Raw genomic sequence first — 19833 nt, 5'->3', positions numbered from 1 at the left:
CTACCTCCGCAGGGCGCCTGCCCCTGCGGGGCCCAGCGGGAGGCACCCACCTGCCTGTGGGCTCCCGGGCTCACCCTCCCCCTCTCCACCCCCACCCCCACCCAACAGTAGGAAGTGCAGGCGGGCCCCTTGCCCAGAGGGAAGCCCGGGTGCCCATTGCCACCTTCGGGCAGATCCCGGGGACCCAGGCTGAGGGGGCACAGCCAGACCCCTTCCCTAGGAAGGACCTGGGGCTCGACCACTGCACCCCGAGCCCAAGGGAGAAGGGGAGGTCCCCTGAACCCACAAAGCCTGGCCTCGGCCTCTGGGCACCGCCAGTCTCTAGACGTGAGCAAACCCGCCCTCTATGGGACTGAAGTGGCCACTGGATGACTCAGGCGCCTCGGACCCTGAGGTCATCCGCTGGGCAGTGAGGAGCCAGACGGTGTCGGGCTGGGAAGTGCTGGGGTCCAGGGGGCGGGGGAGGGGCAGCAGCCTGGTCTGGAGGGGGAGGAGGGGCTCAGCTGGCGGGGCGGCTCCATGCCCAGAGGTTGCTGGTTTGATTCCTGGTCAGGGCGTATGGAAGGCAGCCCGTGGGGTCCTCACATGGATGCTTCTCTCTCCCTTCCTCTCCTGGGGCGTGGACTTGATTTTAAGGGTGTCAGGTGCAAACCACCCAGAGGCTGGTGGGGGAGGAGGGAACCAGAGGGGAAGGCAGGGAGGCGGAGCGGCTCTCACAGCTGATCCTCAGGCTCCAAGATCAGCCAGAGCCGCCCTGGCCAGAGCCCGGTGAGCGCCCTCCCCAGGCACCAGGGCTGTGGGTCGACGCCGGTCAGTGCACCCGGTCAGCGCACCCATGGGGTCAGCCAGTGGAATGCACAGGGGTGGGAGCAGCCCGTGTTCCTCTCTAAATCAATTGTTGGCAAACAGCACCAGAGCCAGCAGCCCGGTGGCTGCGAGGCAGGGGGCGTGGCCCTGGCAGGCATGCCTGGGAACGGAGGGGCCGGTGGAGCCCACACCTGCCCCACTAGCCTTGGGATCCGCCCGGTGAGGTGCTCAGGCCCTGAGGAGCAGGGGCCTCTGACGTGGAAGTGGGAGACCTCCAGGGTCCCTCACCGTGACAGCCCAGGAAGGGGCCGGCCGCGGGGTGTGAGGGCGGGACTGGGCCCTGCTGGCAGGGACCCCCACCCCTCGCACTCTGGGGACCGGCCTCAGATTGGGAATTGCTGGCAGGAGGCTCAGCAGCTTGGACACTTTAAGAATAAAAATGCAAGAAATGAGGAACCTTTGTAATAATATGAACAATAAAGTTGGATTTAAAAAAAAAAGAATAAAAATGCAAAGAGCAGCATCTGAAATGAGTTCCTGGAAAAGGCGGTCAGAATCCGGGAGGTGGGCACACAGGGACACTGGGTCAGGGATGGAACGCCGAGCGGGCTTCTTGGCTGGATCCCAGCCCGGCCACAAGCCCGGGGCTGACGCAGCGACAGGCACCGATGAGGAAGGGCTGCCTGCCAGGCTGGGGGGGGGGGGGGCTGCCTGCCAGGCCGTGGGGGGGGGGGCGGGGAGAGAACGGGGGTGCCTGGGGTCTGTCCTGGAGCATCTGCACTCTCCCTGGAGCCCGGCAGGGAGGGGCCATGGGGGTGGCCAGGCAGACACCGGGGTCTGGAACAACCAGTGGGGCAGGAGGCAGCTCCCTCTCAGCGGTGCCCTGTGACCTTCCCACCAGGCTGGGCAGAGCAGGAATGCTAGTAAGTCCTACCGGGATCTCATAAGGTGCTGGTGGGCACCAGCGGGGAAGCCGGGACCCACAGATCCCCCTCCCGGTGCAGAGCCCATGGCCAGGGCCACACCCAGGGGCACAGGTGTCAGGAGCCCCCAGGCCTGACACTCCTGTCCAGTCACCTGCAGCTGGTCCTGGGAGCCAGGGTGGCGGGCAGGACCCCCAGGGCCCTGAGGCCGGCTGCAGGGCACCAAGTAGACGCAGAGCAGACACAGGTGTTGGCCTCGCCCGGGTACAGAAGGCACTTGGCCGGGGCACCCCACTGCGGCCCCTCCCTTTGAGCAACTGCCATGGGACAAAGCAGAGGCCCCATCACCCCACTTGCCCCTGGCTCCGTGGGAAAGCAGGACGAGGTCCCCAAGCTCAGCCCACTTCCTTCCCAGCCCCCAGAGCAGGCGGCTCAGCAGGCCCTGCCTGGCCTCAGGTGGCCCAGCAGCCACTGGGGTGGGGGGGGAGGGGAGGCACACCCAGAGTCCTGCTGATGGACAATCATTAACCCTGTGGGCGCCCAGGAACTCTCGGGGCCAGGGGGCAGCCTCCCCACCTCCTTAGACCACGGGGTCCCGTGGGAGCACGTGGGGGGTGGGGGGGAGCTGCCCCACCAGAGGCCGCCTCCCGGACACAGCGCCCCCTCGAGTCCCACAGAACGTGCAGGTCATTCTTCCAACAGGCAAAGGAGGGGTCCCTGTCCGGCACTGGGGACACCCCGCGGCCCCTCCCTCCCACTCTGGCCCAGGCCCAGGCCCAGGGGGCTCCTGGGAGCGAGGCCCGGCCGTCTTCCCTCTGCGGCTGGCGCTCTCCACAGCCCCCCCTGCCGGCCGGGGCGGGAGCTGCACACCCAGCTCCTGGTGCAGATCCGGTATCAGCCACGCAGCTGGTGGGCAGGACGGTTGTGGGGGTCTCAGGACCCAGCGACCGCCTGCAGACCCCCATCCCTCGGCCCAGGAACCAGAGGCAGCGCGCACGGCCCAAACCATGTATTTTCTCAGCGGCCACCAGGGGCGCATGGTGAACCGGGGCGGCCAGAGCCAGGCCGGTGCCCGGGCGCCGCCCCCTGCTGCTGCCCGCTCGGTAGGTCCATGCCTGTCCCAGTGGCAGGCGGGTGTGGCCTCTGCTCCGAGGAGGCGGAGCCTGGTGCTGGGCGGGCGGCGGGCCTCTCGGGGCCCAGGGACCCTGTGCACAGTTCTCGGGGAGCCTACTCCAGGACCACGGTGCCGCCCACCGCCTCCAGCGCCGCCTTGATCTTCTCCGCCTCGGCCTTGGCGACGTTGGCCTTGATCTCCTGGGGCAGCGACTCCACCAGCTTCTTGGCCTGTGGAGAGCGAGCCAAGTCAGACGCGCAGTCCGACGCCGCCCGCCGGGCGCCCTGCCCCCCGCCCCCCAGGGGCACCCCCCGCACCTGCACCAGGTTGATGCCCTGGACGTAGTTCTTGATCTCCTTGATGAGCTTCACCTTGTCCACCGGCTTCGCCTCCGTCAGGCGGACGGTGAAGTGCGTCTGCTCCTTCTGCTTGGGGATGTCTTCCTCCACCGCCTGGGGGGTGGGGGGGCTGGGTGAGCACGGAGCGGGCGCAGGCACCTTCGCTCCCAGGCTGCGGGTCCTGCAACCCCAGAGGCAAGCGCCCCCCCCCATTCCCGCCCGATTCTGGCGCCTCATCCACGCCCCGGTCAGACCGGGTTCCACAGCCCAGAGCTCTCTCTTCCCAGCTCTCCAGGGGCCGTGCTAAGACTGCCTCCCGCCCCGGCCCCCAAAACTCATCCCTTTACAGCTGTACTCAGGAGACAAGGCAGAGCGCCCCTAAAAGTGCTTTGTGGGCGGAATGACGTTACAGAGGAACGGTGGCTTCCAGCCCCGGCCAAGCCAGAGCCGTGTCTCAGACCAAGGACACCAGCTCAGCCCCTCCCTCGACCAGCGGCCGGTGGGGAGCCCCCGAGATGGGAAGAGTTGGGGTCGTGCTTTTGGGGGGCAGGCAGGGCCCCGTGGAGAGAGCACAGGCCAGAACCTGCCTCTAGCATGAGGGAAGGAGACACAAATGCGGCAAAACCGTTATTCCTCAGGCTGGGGAGGGTGTGATGATTTCTACTGTGGATAACTTGAGATTTTAAAAAAAGACAAACACTGGAAAACACACACATACAAAAAAGCAACAACAAAACCCCACAGGTGAGCGTGTGGCCTCCTGTCTGCGGGTTTCCCCAACCCCAGGGAGCTGCCCACTCCTCTCCAGCCCGGACACGCTCGCGGCCTCCTGCCTGGGAATGCCTTGCTCTCTCCCTCAGCTCCTCCTGTCTCCTCTCACCACGGCCTTCCCTGAACCTGTAACCCTCCCCGCCCCCAAGCGTCTTCCCTACTTCCCCCCAAGAACTTAGGAAGCCCTGCGAGTCAACATAACTCCTCGTGTCCTGTTCCTCCCATCGACTCCCTGTTCCCCTCCCCTGGACACACGGTCCCCAGTGGGCAGGGAGAGGCCCAGGGGGCTGACCAGAGCTTCGGCCGGAGACACACAGAGGTAGGGGGGTGTTGAGTGGCACAGGACAGAGATGAGGGACAGAGAGAAATCGGGAAGTGAGGGACGCTGGGAACTGGGCGCCAGAGAAGCAGGTCTCTGCGGAGGCGTGCCTGGCTCACCTCGGGGGCGGCAGCGGCGGGGGCGGCAGTGGGCATGGCGCCCCCCATGGGCATGAGCCCCACATCCTGGATCTTGAGCGTTTTCTGTGGGGACAGAGGAGAGCAGCCTCAGACGCCAATGGTCACCCCCAAACATGCGCAGGGACCAGCCTGGCACAGCCTTGCATTGCATTCAGGGAGCAGGCACACTTTCCACAACAGACCAACCTCCCCCCCCCCCCCAAAAAAAAAAAACACTCCAGGAGCAAGACACAGGCCCGACCCCGCTACCAGGCCCGGCTGGGGGTACCTTCAGGAGCTCATTGAGGTCTGAGATCTCCAGGAGCGTGAGGCTGGCAATGTCCTGGACCAGCTGCTGGATCTTGGGGGGGTACTCCTTGGGGGCGTTGTCTAGGGGTGCACCGGCGAGGGCCTCTCCCCTCCGATGGCTGCTGCATCGCATCAGCCGCACGGCGCTGACACGTGGAACCTGTTGCCTGGACCCCGTTCCAAGAGCTGTCAGCCCAGCACCGGTGGTGACCGGCCGTCCAGGCAGGTAGGTGCCATGAACTCAGGTCTAGCCCCTTGGTCCCAACCCAGGTTCTCAGACTCTAGGGTCCACAGAGCAAGGGGGTTTCCCAGCTCCTTTATATTAGTTATCCTCTTCACAAGCCTCAGAAACCCACATCATCATCATCATTATTGTTATTCTTGCAGGATGTTGCCCCTAACAACTTCCTGGTTTGAATGAACGGCAGCAGCTCACGGGGAAATGGAATCACGTAAATGCATGCTGCTGCACAAAGCTTTCAGAACCCGGAGCGCCGGATGCAATGCTGGGGGTCCTACACGTCCCTGGGCTGCGGGGGAAACTGAGGCCCGGGCAAAGGCGGAAACCCTTCCCGTGTGATCTGAGGCCACCCGGCACTCTCTGCGGCCCGCACGGGGGTGTGTGTCTCCGCACGGGGGGGAGGGTGTCTCCGCTTCCCTTTTGGGACCCGTCGGGCCTCCCGCCCTCTGCCCCAGCCTGAACCACCGGTGGCCGGCTGAGGACTCCCACTCTGCCCGCCCGGCCCTCGGCAGCCCGCGGTACCTGGCGAAGCGGAGCGCGGCGCCCCTAAGCCCTAGACAGGGCCCCCATAGGGGGCGAGCAGCCGCCGGCAGCATCGCTCCACCGGCGGGAAGGTCACACGAGGCTCCACGGAGGAGGGACGCTCTAGCTGCCGGAGCAGCCGAGTACACGCGCTGGGAAGGACGCTCTAGCCGCCGAGCATATGAGTTGGAACGGACGCTCTAGCTGTCTGGGCCGCCGAGCATAGGAGCTGGGGGAGGACGCTCTAGCCGCCAAGGCCGCCGAGCATGTGAGTTGGGGCTGACTCTCTAGCCGCTCCTCGCGCTCGCCTCCTCTCGTTCGCCGAGATTACCCACAAGGGACCGGGGCCTCGGGAGGCCAGTGGAGGCCGAGGCTTCGCGCGGGCTCCGGCCGAGTCGGGGGCGGGCCCGGTCCGTGCAGAGCAGCGCAGCGCAGCGAGCCCTCGGGAGCCTCGCCCGTTTGCTCGGCGTCCGTGGTCGCCGCGCGGCTGCTCCCCCGCCGGCCCGGAGGGAAGGAGCACGTTCTGTCCTGCGGGGCAGCCGCCCCGGGAGCGAGGACGCCCCCTTCCGCGGGTCCGAGCGCGCGTCCCGGGCTGATAGCCTGGAAGGGGAACCGGGCGGCGAGCTAGCAGGTCCCGGGAGAAGAGGATTTATCAGCCCTGGTTCTGTCTCCGGACACCGGACCCTCCGCCTCCTGGTCCAGCCCCCGGACCCGGGCTGCAGCGCCTGCCCGAGGGCCTTGGCCTTGCTCTGTAGATGCAGCCGGAGTAAGGGGGTTCCTGTTGGCGCTCAGAGCCAGCGCGGAGCGGATTGGTCAGGAGCAGGTGCTGCCCCTCCGCCCCGCACCTCCTGGTCCCGGCCCCGCCTTGGGCCTGCGCCCCGGAGCCTCTGTGCCTGTTAGCTAGTCCGGCCCCGCGGAAAGGAGCCAGGGCCGCAGTCACTTGGCGGCTTGGGTGTTCCAGAGGCTGAACTCTGGATGCAAGCTGCGGACTCCGACATTGGACATTTCCCTCCAACTACAGCTCCTGGCGTTCAGTCGCCCGGAGCCGCGGGCCCTGTGAGGGCGTGGACAGGCTGGCCTGCGGGGACGCCCATACTCCTGACCAGCACCTTTCCCCTGAGCAGACACGTGGTTCTTGTTGGAGAGACTTTATTATGGCCGATCCATTCCGTCTACTGGGGCACTGGGTGACATGACAGCTCAGAAGCAGAGAAGCTGGAGACTGGCCCCCCTTCCTGCGGGGGCCAGGAGCTCCTGCTGACAGCTGTGGGGGGGGGGGGTCCTAGAGAGCTGCGGGGGGCAGAGGGACCTGACACCCAGGCTGGGGCTCCCCGCCCCCAGGCCCGGCCATGGGGAAGCAGGTCGGAGGCCAACTCAGGGACAGGAGGGTGGAGCCGGGGGTGAGCACAGGTGAGGACAGAAAGGCGAGCTGGGGGCGGGCACTACATGGAGGAGGGGAGAGCCAGGAGGCACAGGATGCTAGTCAGACGGAGGCGGCGGTCTCGGGTGTAGTGTTCCTCTGGGCAGCGCGGGCCGGGCGGGTCAGTCGAAGGAGATGAGCTGGGCTTCGCTGCCCTGCACCTGCAGCCCCTGTGCGGGCGGCTGCTGGGCCGCGGGCGGCGGCGGCTGGGGAGGGCCACCAGCAGGTGCCATCTGGGGGACAAGAGGCCATGGGTGCTCCTCCCCAGGCCTAGCTCCCCTCCACTGGCCGCTCCAGAACACCCACCAGCCTTGTCCCTGGTCCCCCAGCCCAGGGTGCACCCCCTGCTCCCCGGCTTGTCATGGGCTCTGAGCTTCACGCCCAGCAGGGCCCACCCCAGAACCCCCACAGCTGAGCTGCACGTCCACGTGGTTTGCTCCCACGGATGCTGCAGGCACCAGGGTCTGTGGGCCCAGCGGCATCCCCAGCTGGACCGCCTCTCCTCCCAGGACAGCCCCCTGCGGGGGCCGGGGCCCAGGCCTGGGGGGGGCTCACCTGCTGGTACATGGGCTGCTGCCCCGCGATGTAGGGCTGCGGCTGGGGCTGCAGCGAGGCGTCCTGGCTGGGGAGGGCGGCCATGAGGTTCTGTGGGGAAGGAAAGGAGCCTGTACCCAGACCGGCGGGGGACCCATGGGGGGTGGGGGTCAGAAGGGCTGAACCTGCCCGCGTGCCCCCAGCCTCCCCCGGGACCCGCCCTCTGGATGCCCGCGGTCTCACCTGCATGCCGTAGGGCTGGTAGCCCATGGACACAGCCTGGGTCCCCATGTAGGCCACGCTGGCGGGCTGCGGGGGCTGCGAGGGCACCGTCTGTGGAGGGAAGGCCTGTGAGGAGCTGAGAGGGGCTGGGCTGGCGCCTCCCGGGCCTCTGGGGAGGGAGCGGCCCCGCCTACCTGGTAGCCCTGAGTGGGGGTGGGCTGGTAGGAGGAGTAGGCAGGGCTGGCGGCGGGTCCCGCCGGGCCCTGGGGGGCCGTCTGTGCGCCAGTGACCGCTGCTGAGTACATGTAAGTGCTCACCACGCTGGGATCTGGAGGAAGAGCAGTGAGGGGGAGAGCCCAGAGTTGGGAGCATTTCTCCGAATTTTCCTTTGTTCATTTTGGCTGCCTCACCAACGGGAGCAGGACATCACACAGAGGGGAGCGGCCCCCAGCGAGGAGTGGTCAGGAATGAACCCCACTGTGTCCAGCGGAGGAAGGACACTGCAGGCCGAGCAGCTCCGCCCACACCTCTGAACCCGGAGCTGGGTCAGGACAGCAAACGGCTGCTACAGGCCTGGCATTGCTGAGCTTTCTGGATCCTGGGACCCAAGTCAGTCACCACGGGGGACGGGGCGAGGGATGAGGGATGGGAGCCAGAGCCTCCAGACCGGAAGGTGTCAGAGTGAACGCACTTGTGTGTGTGTGTGTGTGTGCACGGAGAGCAGACGAGGTAGAACGTTAACATTTGGGGAATCTCTGCACCATTCATTCTCTTAGCTATTCTGTCAAACAAGCAAAAATAAAACGAAACAAAAAAGTAATGGTCTGGGGCTCATGTCGGCTGGTTACCTGCTCCAGCCCCAGGCACACTGGGGTAGGGGCTGCCGGCGGCCGTGGCCGGCTGGCTCATGTACACGGTGTGCATGGGGGAGCCCTCCACCGAGCTTGCCGGGCTGTAGGTCCCTGGGTAGCTTGTGGGGCCCGAGGGCTGGTACAGCACGCCGCCCGCCGTGGGCATGGCCTGGAGCTGGGGACAGAGAGACAGCTGTCGAGGGGCTCCGGGCGGCTATGGGGCAGCAGGAGCGGGAGGGGCGGGGCGCCTGCCTGGGCGTAGGGAAGGGAGAAGGCGGGCATCTGGGCGCGCATCTGGATGGTCTGCTTCTGCTGCTCCAGGCGCAGCTGCCGCTCCTTCTCCTGCTCCTGCAGGCGCTGGATGGCCAGCTGCCTCTGCACCTCCAGGTACTCCTGCGGGCACAGAGCCGTCAGCGCCCGCCGTGCCCGTGCCCGCAGCCCGGCGCCGGGTGGCCCCGCACCTGCTTCTTCTGCCGCATGATCTCCAGCTTCTGGGCCAGCTGGATCTGGCGCTGGCGCTCCGCCTCCTCGGCCGCCCGGCGCAGCTTCTCCCGGTGCTCCTCCCGCAGGGCGCTCAGCGCCCCCCGCGCGTCCCGGATCTGCGCCAGCTTGTCCTGCAGCCCCTCGTAGTACACTGCAGGGCAGAGGGCGTGGCTGGGGACCCCTCCTTCGGCGGCCGGGACCACCCCAGCCCAGGGCCGCCCGCCCCGCCCCCGCCCCGCAGCCGGGGGCACGCACGCCTGCGCTCGTCCAGCTGGTTGAGCAGCTCCAGCAGCTGGGGGTGCATGCTGTTGATGGACTGGAAGAGGGACAGCACGGCCGAGTCGTTGGTGATGCTGCGGCCGCGCACGTGGTTGCTCTTCATGCGGTTGACGAAGGTGCTGACGGCGTTCTGCAGGGCCTTCAGGAACTGCGCGTGGCTCTCCTCCGACTCCCCGTTCTGGAACTGCTGTGGGACGGCACACGGGGGTCCCGCTCCCCAGTCAGGATCTGCCCCCGGGCAGCCCGCCCGCACCAGCCCCGCCGAGGCGAGCACCTCAGGCTCCCGTCAACGAGGGCAGAGCGGCGGAGCCCCCGGCCGAGGCCTGGCATCTGCTCCCGCGGCAGCGGGTGGCGCTGGGCACAGGTCTGCTGGGCGGGCAGCGGGCCCAGCCGCCTCTGGTCACTGGGCACAGCGCCAAGGCTGCGTTGTGGCCGAGGAGGCGCTTACCTCGCTGAAGAGGCCCCCGGAGGAGGCGAGGGGCTGGGGGTCCGTCTCCGGGAGGGAGGTCTGGAAGACACGGCAGGGTGAGGGGCCGGCCGGGCCCCGGGGCCCCCCAGGCCCGGAGTGCGGCTCACCTCCACCGCGGCCGCGGGGGCGGCGTGCGCCTCCACGGGCTGGGCCGCGGGCTCCGCCTGGGGCGCGGGGGCCGAGGGCGTGGGGCTCTTCCGGGCCTCCTCCTGCTTCTTCTCCCAGTAGTTCCGGTTGAGGTACCGGGCGAGCTGGGGGGCAACGGGAGGTCACGCAGGGGCCAGAGGTCACCCGGGCCGGGCTCAGGAGGGGAGCCGTGCACAGGGCACTCACCTCGGGGTCCATGTCCTCAGCCAGCGGCGCCGACGAGTTCTGGGGGGGAGGGGCCGAGGTCACAGGCCACCGCACAGCGCCCACCGCCCGCACTCAGGGCCCGATGAGCCCAAGGGGCTCCGACACGGCTGACAACATGCAAGGGCCCCTGCCCACCCTCCCACCAGCCGTGCACATGGTTCCGATGGGCGGACGGCGGGGCTGCGCTCGGCCCCACCCCTTCACTGAGGAGCGAGGCTGGCCCCAGAGTCACCAGAGTCAGCCCGCTGGCCGGGTGAGCTCGGCCGGCTCCCGCCGGGACAGACGGACGGGCGGCAGCACGGCCTCTGTGCCGCACAGCGGGCACCTCAGGCCCAGGCTGAGGGGGGAAGGCCGGGCTCTCACTGGGGGCTCCCAGCCTCCCCGGGCCGGGAGTGAGAGCAGGGAGGGGAGCGGGTGGGAGGGAGGCCAGGGGGCAAGGCGCTGTCCTTTCTGGGCAGCCCGGCCAGTGGGGGCGCAGGGGACTCACCACGGGGGACGCGTACAGGCTGCTGGCGGGGGGTGCGGACGAGGTCACGGGCGTGGGCTCCGCCTTGGGGTACGCTGTGTACCCCGACTTCTGTCTCTGCGGGAGAACCAGGAAGAGGGTCCCGCAGGGATCGCGGGGATAGTGGGCCCAGCCTCCACTCTCAGCCCTCCCCCAACATCTAGGGGTGCTCCCCAGCACCCCAGCTCGGAGCAGCCTCGGTTCCCCCTCCCCACTCACCATCCTCTCCTTCTCCTCTGCCTCCGACTGGGACAGCGCCAGGGCCAGCTGCAGCTCCTCCTCCTCCTGCAGGGCCGTCTCGTCCCGCTTGGGGGGCAGCTGGGGGCAGACAGGCCGGTGAGCGGGGAGGGGGGTGGGGAAGAGGAGCTGGGGAGGGGGCCGGGGGGAGGGGCCGGGGGAGGGGGTGGGGGAGGGGCCGGGGGAGGGGGTGGGGAAGAGGGGCCGGGGAGGGGGGTGAGGAGGGGGGTGGGGGAGAGGGGTCGGGGAAGGGGGCCGGGGGAGGGGAGGGAGGGGGGCGGGGGAGAGGGGCCGGGGAGGGGGGCCGGGGCGGGCGTACCTGGGACTGCTGCGACAGGGGGCTGGTCAGGTACTCCGGGGGCAGCTCCGTCGTGGGGGGGGCCTTGCCATCCGCTTTCCTAGACGACAGGATGCTGTGGGGGACCGAGCACCCCACCTGGCCCCCAAGCACCCCCCACGTCACCACAGCAATCACGTGGCCACAGCCGCACCCCAGAGAAAACAGCCTCAGATTGGCAGGCGCTCCCGGGGGGACCCTGGTGAGTCACCGGCCCGAGGAGAGCCTGTGTCCAGGAAGTGAGGCTCGGACACCGCCCAGGCCAGACAGACGGACAGCACAGGCCTCTGCACCCACACACTGTGGACACGGCCCCCCGCCTGGTCCCACCAGGAGCACAGGCCCCGACCCGACCACGAGGGACCTCAAGCCCAACCTGAGGCCACGCGACGAGGGCCTGGGCACGCTGGGAAAGGGGACCCCAGGGACTGAGACGGACAGGCCTGACCTCACTGGGGCGCGCGGGGCCACACGGTGCGGAGGACATGCCAGCACCACGCGTGGGCTCCGCAGAGCACTCCTCTTCTGGGCACGCACACGGAGGCCCAGGACCCAACACGTGTGTGAACACACGTGCAGGGGGAGCCCCCGTCAAGGTCAAACCCAGGGACCAGGCCTTTCCAGCCTTTCCAGAGGGCACCCCTCACCTCGTCACCCCGTGTTCTCCCTGGAAGTTTTGCTTCCAAACCAGGCAGTTAAGAGGCAGCCGCAGGCCTGGTGCCCGCCTGGCCCCGCCCCGGGTCTGGGCGCGGAGGCTGGAAGGGGCCGGGCCGCCTCTGCCGGCCTCGCGTGGGACAGAAGCGGCTGAGGAGCGGGGAGCGCCGGCCGGGACTCACTTGTTGAGCTGCTCGTAGCAGGGCTCGCATACACGCACCTCCTTCTCGATGCCGAACTTGGGGATGGTGGAGTACCGGGAGGAGCACTTGCCGCAGAAGATCTGGCCACAGGCCCGGCAGTGGTGCTGTGACACAGGGCGAGGCGGCTGAGTTCGGCCACTGACCCACCGGCCACGCCACCAGCAGCACCGCCGGAAGCTGCCAGGCTGGCCTCCGGGGTCGGGGTGGGGGAATGGGGGGGCCAAGGGCGGGGGAAGCGCGCGCACTCACCTTGCGGGTCACCACCCCAAACTGCACCCTGCAGCGGTGGCACTCCTCGGCGTCCACCCAGTCGGGGGCCTGTGGGCGGCAGAGTGAGGACGGCCCGCCCTCCGTCTGCTCCCGCCCGCTGAGGGCTTTCCTCCTGAGGCCGACACCAGGCCCAGGGCTCGGGGACAGCCAGTGCCATTTACCCGCCAGCCACAGCCGCTCACTCCCCTGGGCAGCGCTGGGCGCCTCACTTTCTCCGCAGACCGCAGCTCCCGGTGCCCAGGCTCCAGCAGGCCTGTCTCCCCCGCTCCCCCGCCCCAGAGCAGCCCACCGGGCCCGGCACCACTCACCCTCTCCGCAGCGAACATGGCATCGCTCTCCTTGAACTCCGGGAAGACATGTCCTGGAGGAGGAAGGCTGCGGTCACCACCGGCCGCCGGTGCACGAGGCCCCAGGCTCACCTGTGCCCCAGCCTGCCCTGCCCTCAGGACCCGACCGAGGCTCAGCACCGTCTCCACAGCCTCCGGGGGCACCACCGGGCCGACCCCCGTTTCCGTGCCCGTGTGAGCTGTGGGCCCCTCCCCGGCCCAATGGGGTGAAGGCTGGAAAGGCAGGGCTCAGGTGCGCGGCGCTGGGCTGACCCACACACCACCCTGGGGACACCCGCTCCAGTGCCGCTGCTGGTCATGGCGGTGCTGTCCCTCAGCCCAGAATGAACACCTCAGGCCCACTCACCCTCCACCTTCATGATCTGGTAGGTGTCCTGGACCACCTTGTACTTGGGCTCGTTGCGGAAGGCGTGCGCCCAGGCCTGGATCAGGTACAGGATCTTGTTCCGCACGTTGACTTCCACCTGCCTCTGCAAAGGAGGGAGGCGTGAGGAGGGCACGCACACATGGGCGCACGCACACGCACACGTGGGCACACGCACACACGGGCGCAAGGGGTGTCAGCGTGGCCAAGGGGCGGGAGGACCCGATGAAGCGCAGGAGCCACCCTCCCCCCAGGGCAGCTGCCCTCCATGGAGAACCCCCGAGGAGGACCCCTGCATCTGTCTGCCCACAGGGCCGCACAGTAACCCCAGGTCCCGTAACAAGACCGGCCTGGGACCCCCTCAGCCTGTAACCTGCCTGACACCTGGCCCGCCTTGTTACAGCCAGGCCCACAGAGCACCCTCTCCCCCAGCCTGGAGCACCCACTACACTTCTAGCACCTCGGGCGCCACCCACCCAGGCCGCCCAGGACGACACGGGCAGAGCAGGCGGCCTCAGCGGGGCAGCCACAGCTCGGCGCTGGCTTCTGGGCCTTTCCGGTGTCTGTGAGCACTCAGTGGAGGCCCACTTTTTTTTTCTTTTTCTTTTTAAAATATTTTTTATTGATTTTTTACAGAGAGGAAGGGAGAGAAATAGAGAGCTAGAAATGTTGATGAGAGAGAAACATCGACCAGCTGCCTCCTGCATGCTCCCTACCGGGGATGTGCCCGCAACCAATGTACATGCTCCTGACCTGAATCGAACCTGGGACCCTTCAGTCCGCAGACGGACGCTCTACCACTGAACCAAACAACTGCTGTGGTGGAGGCCCTCTAATCTCCATGGGGCCTGGCGGCCTTAGGCCATGATCTGTCGGACTCCCCCCCCTTCCAATGGGCTCTCGGCCCACAGGCCCAAGGCACCAGCAGGCCCAGGACACCGCTGGGGCCTGGGGCTGTGCCCCTCGGAGCACCCAGGCAGCCTCACTCAGTGGGGTGCCCTTGCACCCAAAGAAAGTCTGCCCCACCCAGCTCGGGGTCACAGCCTCGGGGTCACTGCCCACGTCACAATCCCTGCAGGGGCAGCGCAGGCCGGGGGCTGCGGGCCGGCCCGGACCCTGTTTCTGGCTTAGCGGGACTTACCCTCCTCTGCCAAAGGAGGCCCCCCCCCCCAAACACAGCAGCCCACGCGCACCCCGCTCAGAGCGCCGGGCGCCCAGCTGCCCTCGGGGCTCCCCAGCAGCCCCCGTGTCAGTGTCAGGTGGGGCAGGCGAGGCCCCCTGCGCCCAGACACCACCGCTGAGACTGGTCTGGCGAGGGACCGCCCACACGCACCGTGGCCTCTGCCACACCGGGAGCTGCTCCTGCCAAGGTGCCAGCAGCACCCGGACAGCAAAGGCCTGGCGGCTCCCGAGGAGTGCTCACCTTCAGCAGCTCCTTCAGCTCCTCCATGGTCTGCTTGTTGGCCACCTCGTCGTGGACGGTCTGGCCACAGTTCTTCACCACGGACTCCATGACCTGCAGACCGAGGACAGGAGGGACAGCTGCTGGTCAGAGCAGAGAGCCCTCCTGGACGGCCCACCTCCCGCAGAAGGCCGCTCTCCACAGGGCTGCTCACACCCGCCTCCCGCCGGTGCCCGCACTGTGCTGGCGCTGCCCCGGGCGGTGGGAAGGCCACAGGCCGCTCCTCTGCCACCCTGACCACTCGGGACGGGCCCTGAGCGGGGTGCAGGCGTCCAGTCACCTCTAGGGCATATAGGGCCACGTGCGGGTTCTTGTCACTGACTTTCTTCTTGATGGAACTCACAGCATATTTTGCCCTGAAAAGAAAGGATGTAAGTAGAAGTGCAAAGAGACGGGAGAAAGAAAACCGTCTCAGCAACTAAGACGAGAAGCCCAGCTGCCGGCTGGCCACCGAGGTCCCCAGCTGGACGGAGAGTCCTCTGGCTGCGCCCAGATCCAAACCCCCAGCGCCAGACCATGGGGCTCCGCCAAGGCCGCCGCGGGCAGTGGGCACAGGCGCCCCTCACTCACTGCGTGTCCCCCTGGCGGATCAGGTCGCAGATCTGCAGGATGGACTCCCAGTCGGTCTCCAGCAGCAGCTGGCTGGTCGCTTTGTCTAAGGCAGAGGCGTACCGTTATGGGGCTCCTCCCGCCAGGGGGCCCCCAGCTCAGTACTGGGGAGGAGCTGCTCCATCCCATTCTCAACACTCGATGCCACGGAAACCCCAGCTGTGGCCGTGGGAGTGCCAGCCTGACCCAACGAGGCAAACGGCCCGGAAAAGAACAGTGGGCCCGGCCAGTCCGGCTCAGTGGTTCAGCACTGACCTATGAACGAGGCCCGTGGTCGGAAAACTCATCGGTCCACAGAGCCAAATACCAACAGGATAACGACTGAAGTTTCTTTGGAGCGCCACATTTTTTAAATTTAAACTTCTTCTGACACCACTTCTTCAAAATAGACTTGCCCAGGCCGTGGTATTTTGTGGAAGAGCCACACTCAAGGGGCCAAAGAGCCGCATGTGGCTTGTGAGCCGCCGTTTGCCGACCACGAACTAGGAGGTCAGGGCTCAATCCCACAACCTGGGCAGCAGCCAAATGATTTTTCTCTCGTTGATGTTTCTCTCTCCCCCCTTTCCTTCCTCTCTGAGGACAATAAAAATGTTAAAAACAACAACATAAGAACAGAGAAACCCTGCTGTGTGCTGGTTAACAGCCTCTTCCCAACTCTCTCCATGAAGCAGCTTCTAGCACAGCCTCACGGGCTAGGTCCTACCTCCCCCCCCCCACACACACACACCCCGCAGACAAACCGCAGCAGAGGGAGCTCACTGCCGGGGTCACACAGCTTGCTGGGGACACAGCCAGGACTCCTGAGCGTCCCTGAGCCCCCGGTGTTTGGAAGTTTGACCTCTGGGAGGGATTTGCGCTGGGGCCAGGCTTCGGAGAGGCCCCCCGGACGCCTGTCCTCTGCTTCAAGGTACTGACCTGACCTCCGAGAATTCTCCAACAAATCCCTTCCTCTCCCCATCACGTGCAAGGCTCAGCCCTGCCGGCACCCTCTTCCCTGGAGGCTGCAAATAACCTGGCAAGGCCTGGCCACCTCCACCCGGATCCGCTGGTAACTTTGGATTATCCTCGCAAGGCTGAGCCGCCCCAGGTGGCTGGGTCCCTCGCCTGCACCTCCCAAGACCAAGAACGATACCTGGCCTGGGGGTGGGCGACCCAGGGCGCCTGTCCCCAGCCCGCACAGGCCGTTTCATGGCGGTGTGTGTGTGTGTGTGTGTGATTGCCCAGGAGAATTCCTTTTCCTTCCTAAAACGTGTGACCTCCAGGAGGCTCAGAAACGATGGGCCACAGCCCCCACAGACGGGGAAACGCCTTCCCCAGCCACCAAGCCAGTGGGGGCCGGGGGCCGGCCTGGTCCGCAGGGAAGCAGGCCTAGGGGAGCGTGGCAGTCCCAGAAAGGGGTCCCCTTTTGGGGTGCCAATGTTTGGGTCAAGAGCCCTAATCGCACGGACCCTGGGCTCTTTGCGGGAGGACGTCCGCTGAGGTTTGCTATTCCGTCGAGTCACCCATCTTGATGACTCAGAGTCTCGAGCTCGCTCGGTCAGGCGCCCGCGGTCCGCGCCGGGAGACCCGCCGGCTCCGGGCCCGGCTCCTCCGCGGACCCTCCCCGCCGGCCAGCGCCCGCGCCTGGCACTGCCAACCCCCGCTCGCGGCGCGCCCACCCAGGCCCGGGCCGCGCGGCGGCCGCTCCGCTCGGATCCGCTCGGGGCCGCGGGCCGGCGGGGAGGGGCGGGGGCCGCGTTACCTAGGAGACGCTCGAAGGTGCCGCTGCCGCGCCCCATGGCGACCCGGACCCGACCCGACGCCGAGGCCTCCTTTGCCGCGAGCCAGCGCGTCCCCGACTTCCGCTTCCGCCTTCCCCTCGCGGGCGCGCGCACGCACACGTCGCCCTCCTCCGTCCGCGAGGGGGCGGCCTTTCCCCTCGCTCCAGACTCTGCGCGCCGATTGGCCGCGGCTGCGGGAAGACCAATGAGCAGCCCAGGAGGCGAGGCTCGTCCAATGGCAGCGGAGCCGGGGGCGGGCCTTGCGTCCCCGCAGGGCGGAGCTACGGGGGCCGAGCCGGCGCGAGTGGTGGGGATGTGTCTGCTGCTCGGGGCCGCCGGCGTGGGCAAGTCGCTGCTGGTGAAGCGGCTGCAGACTATCCTTCCGGCCGGGCGAGGGCCCCGGGGAGGCGGGGGCGCCTGGGGGTGGGCGCGGTTTGGGGGGCACCCGGGGTGGGCGACGCGGGACTCTCCGGGGGCGGTCGGGGTCGGGTCTAGGTCGGGGTCGGGGTCGCCCTGGGGGCTGGAGAGGGAGCCCGGGGGTCGGGGGCGGCCTGGGCGGAGTCCGCCTCCGCTGCCCGCTGCCCCGCTGCCCGCTGTGGTCCTTGACCGCCTCGCACAGCTGAGCTCTCAGGATGGGAAGGGCGACCTGGGCGATCCTCCTTCGACGCGACCCACGGTAGGCAGCGCGCTCCCGCTCGTTTAGTAGAAACGGCACCCCTTGCGTTTTTTAAGTACGTATATTTTGTTGATTTTTTACAAATAGGAAGGGAGAGGGACAGAGTCAGAAACATCGATCAGCTGCCTCTTGCACACCCCCTACTGAGGATGTGCCTGCAACCAAGGTACATGCCCTTGACGAAATCGAACCCGGGATCCTTCAGTCTGCAGCCCGATGCTCTGTTCACTGAGCCACACCGGTTAAGGGCATTCTTGTGTTTTGCCAAGTGCTTTGGCTTCTTACACGGAGGGGACCTGGAATCCAGCCGGTCGATGAGCTCAGTACACGCCGGGGGAAGCAAAAGCAAGACCCCCGGTGGACGCTGACTCTGGCCACAGGCAGCGGGAGGGGGCGGGCCCAGACGGGAATCCCCTCTTCCCTATGGTTCTGCTTTAGGGCCCGCGGCCTGGAGAAGGGCCTTTTGAATTTGGGTCACGGTGTAAAGGGCCCCGCACGGTGCTCTGCGGGGGTCCCCGTGGGAAAGAGCCTGCTGGTCTCTGCACCCTGCTTCTCCCCGCAGGTGGGCACCAACCTCACGGACATCGTGGCCCACAGGAAGATCACCATCCGGGAGCTGGGCGGGTGCATGGGCCCCATCTGGTCCAGTTACTATGGAGACTGCCGTGCCCTCCTGGTGGGTCCCAGTCCGGGAACTCCTTTAGGGGAAGTTTGCCCCCGAATGGGTATTGTCTGGTCCCGGACCTGTCTGTGTGCGGGATGGAGTTTGGGTTCCTGAGCGACTGTGCTGTTTCCCTCTGGGAACTCGGTCTGCCCTGGCGGTCCCCCTGGCAGCTCTCGGAAAGGCCCAGAAGGCCTGCTGAGGGGTGTGCCTGCTCTGCACAGCCCTTGGCTGCAGTCATCTTGCTTGGCTTGTCTCCGCCAGGGCTGTGGTGCTGGGTGGGGGTGTGTGTGTGTGTGTTTGGCAGGGGCTGCCTCCATCAGGGCGGCCTGAAGTTTGTCCTTCTCCCCAGTTCATGGTGGATGCCTCCAACCCCACCCAGCTCTCCGCGTCCTGCGCGCAGCTCCTGGGCCTCCTCTCGGCAGAGCCGCTGGCGGACGCACCGGTCCTGATCCTCTTCAATAAAACGTACGGGTCCGTGGGCCTCGGGAGCACAGGCCCGGGGAAGAGTGGCTCTGAGGGAGGGGTGCAGTGGGCGTCGGGTGGGCTTGCGGGGCCACTTGAACAAAGCACCCCTTTCGCTCCAGTGACCTGTCCTGTTACATGACCGTGGAGGAGATGAAGTCGTTAATCAGGCTCCCAGACATCATTGCGTGTGCCACGCAGACCATCACCGTGGCAGACGTCAGTGCCCGGACGGGCACAGGCTTGGCCGCGGTGCTGCAGTGGCTCCAGGACACGCATGGAGCCGGCCGGTGACATTGGGTGACATTGGCTGGACCGCCCTATGGCGAGGAGGCAGAGGGCAGCCCTGCTCGGCCCCCGGAGGTCTGTGCTTAGGAAGAGGAGGACCCGGCGTGAACCTCGAAGGGGGCTGCAGTGTGGGGTGCAGTGGTCGGTAAGCCGAGGCACCCAGGTGCAAGTCCTGCCGGCTGATGGAATGAAGCCGGTCCCGGGCTGGGGAGCAGCGCCACCCGGAGCAGCAGCAGGCAGGGCAGGTGGGAGGGTCTGGTGGAGTCGGTGCCGCTGAGCTCATGACGACATTGGCGAAGCCCGTTCACATCGGCATGTCCCGAGGTTACCTTGAACGTATCTCTTTGGGCCACTATTCCACCTCCTGTAACTGGTGAGGAGCCGTCCGCCGAGTGTGTGGCCCCTCAGGCACACGGTGCCTCTGGCTGCACCTGTCTGCTTCCGGCTCTTTGCTGTGCACGGCCGTGGCACTGCTGGGCGCCACGGAGCAGCCCTGGACAGGGGCCGTCTCCACTCAGACGAGTGTGAGACCCGGAGGGCGTTCAGACACCCCCGTTTCCGAGCACCCGGCAAAGCCCGAGTAAAGGCGAGAAGGGTTAGAACTCTGGGCTGTCCGTCATCCCTCCTTCAGCCAAGAGTGCGACTCCCACGGGGCAGCAGGCAGGCAGCCCCTTTTCTCTGGAACCCGAATTATGTAAACTGTTCTCCCTTCAAAAATGAATTAAAACAGCAACTTAAAGCCTGGAAACACAAAAGATCTCAACTGTACATCCAATCGGTACCACAGCCAGAGAGAAGAAACAGAAGTGACAGTCCAACACCACTGCCGAGAAAACTGAAATCTTAGCCCTCGTTCTGTACGTTTATGTTAATACTGTTCGTATTAGAGCCATTTTATGTTTGTTGGAGGATAAAGCATA

At 66.9% G+C, this 19833-nt stretch overlaps 3 protein-coding genes across 7 annotated transcripts; 1 reads left to right on the top strand and 2 right to left on the bottom strand.

Annotated features, from left to right (window-relative positions):
- Positions 1 to 2724: 2724 nt before the first annotated feature.
- MRPL12 (mitochondrial ribosomal protein L12) lies at positions 2725 to 5631 on the bottom strand. The gene is made up of 5 exons (XM_036412376.2): positions 5464 to 5631; positions 4681 to 4867; positions 4392 to 4475; positions 3162 to 3296; positions 2725 to 3074 (listed from the first exon to the last, which is right to left on the bottom strand). Exons 1-5 carry the CDS (start codon positions 5535 to 5537, stop codon positions 2958 to 2960), a joined length of 597 nt encoding a protein of 198 aa, XP_036268269.1. The 5' UTR covers positions 5538 to 5631; the 3' UTR covers positions 2725 to 2957.
- Positions 5632 to 6597: 966 nt separating this feature from the next.
- HGS (hepatocyte growth factor-regulated tyrosine kinase substrate) lies at positions 6598 to 16938 on the bottom strand. 3 transcript variants are annotated; one of them, XM_036412212.2, is made up of 22 exons: positions 16805 to 16938; positions 15025 to 15109; positions 14735 to 14810; positions 14416 to 14508; positions 12975 to 13098; positions 12590 to 12642; positions 12261 to 12329; positions 11991 to 12115; positions 11137 to 11215; positions 10800 to 10898; positions 10563 to 10658; positions 10055 to 10093; positions 9829 to 9972; positions 9701 to 9760; positions 9229 to 9439; positions 8952 to 9124; positions 8743 to 8883; positions 8488 to 8665; positions 7834 to 7967; positions 7661 to 7765; positions 7439 to 7528; positions 6598 to 7116 (listed from the first exon to the last, which is right to left on the bottom strand). In XM_036412212.2, the coding sequence occupies exons 1-22, from the start codon at positions 16839 to 16841 to the stop codon at positions 7006 to 7008; spliced, it is 2322 nt and encodes a 773-aa protein (XP_036268105.1). In that variant the 5' UTR covers positions 16842 to 16938; the 3' UTR covers positions 6598 to 7005. The 3 variants fall into 3 exon arrangements, with proteins under 3 accessions (XP_036268105.1, XP_036268103.1, XP_036268106.1); XM_036412210.2 differs by having other exon boundaries at positions 9229 to 9455; positions 9702 to 9760; XM_036412213.2 differs by having other exon boundaries at positions 7661 to 7750; positions 9229 to 9455; positions 9702 to 9760.
- ARL16 (ADP ribosylation factor like GTPase 16) lies at positions 16840 to 19823 on the top strand. Of its 3 annotated transcripts, none has more exons than XM_036412353.2 (5): positions 16840 to 17197; positions 17441 to 17499; positions 18062 to 18175; positions 18543 to 18628; positions 18748 to 19823. In XM_036412353.2, the coding sequence occupies exons 1-5, from the start codon at positions 16840 to 16842 to the stop codon at positions 18917 to 18919; spliced, it is 789 nt and encodes a 262-aa protein (XP_036268246.1). In that variant the 3' UTR covers positions 18920 to 19823. The 3 variants fall into 3 exon arrangements, with proteins under 3 accessions (XP_036268246.1, XP_036268245.1, XP_045428263.1); XM_036412352.2 differs by having other exon boundaries at positions 18513 to 18628; positions 18748 to 19803; XM_045572307.1 differs by lacking the exon at positions 16840 to 17197 and having other exon boundaries at positions 17441 to 17554; positions 18513 to 18628; positions 18748 to 19803.
- Positions 19824 to 19833: the final 10 nt, after the last annotated feature.

This window comes from Pipistrellus kuhlii, unplaced genomic scaffold, assembly GCF_014108245.1.
Source record: "Pipistrellus kuhlii isolate mPipKuh1 unplaced genomic scaffold, mPipKuh1.p scaffold_m20_p_44, whole genome shotgun sequence".
Lineage (NCBI taxonomy): Eukaryota > Metazoa > Chordata > Mammalia > Chiroptera > Vespertilionidae > Pipistrellus > Pipistrellus kuhlii.
The sequence above is the reverse complement of the archived record's forward strand: the minus strand, read 5'-3'. Positions and strand labels throughout refer to the sequence as shown.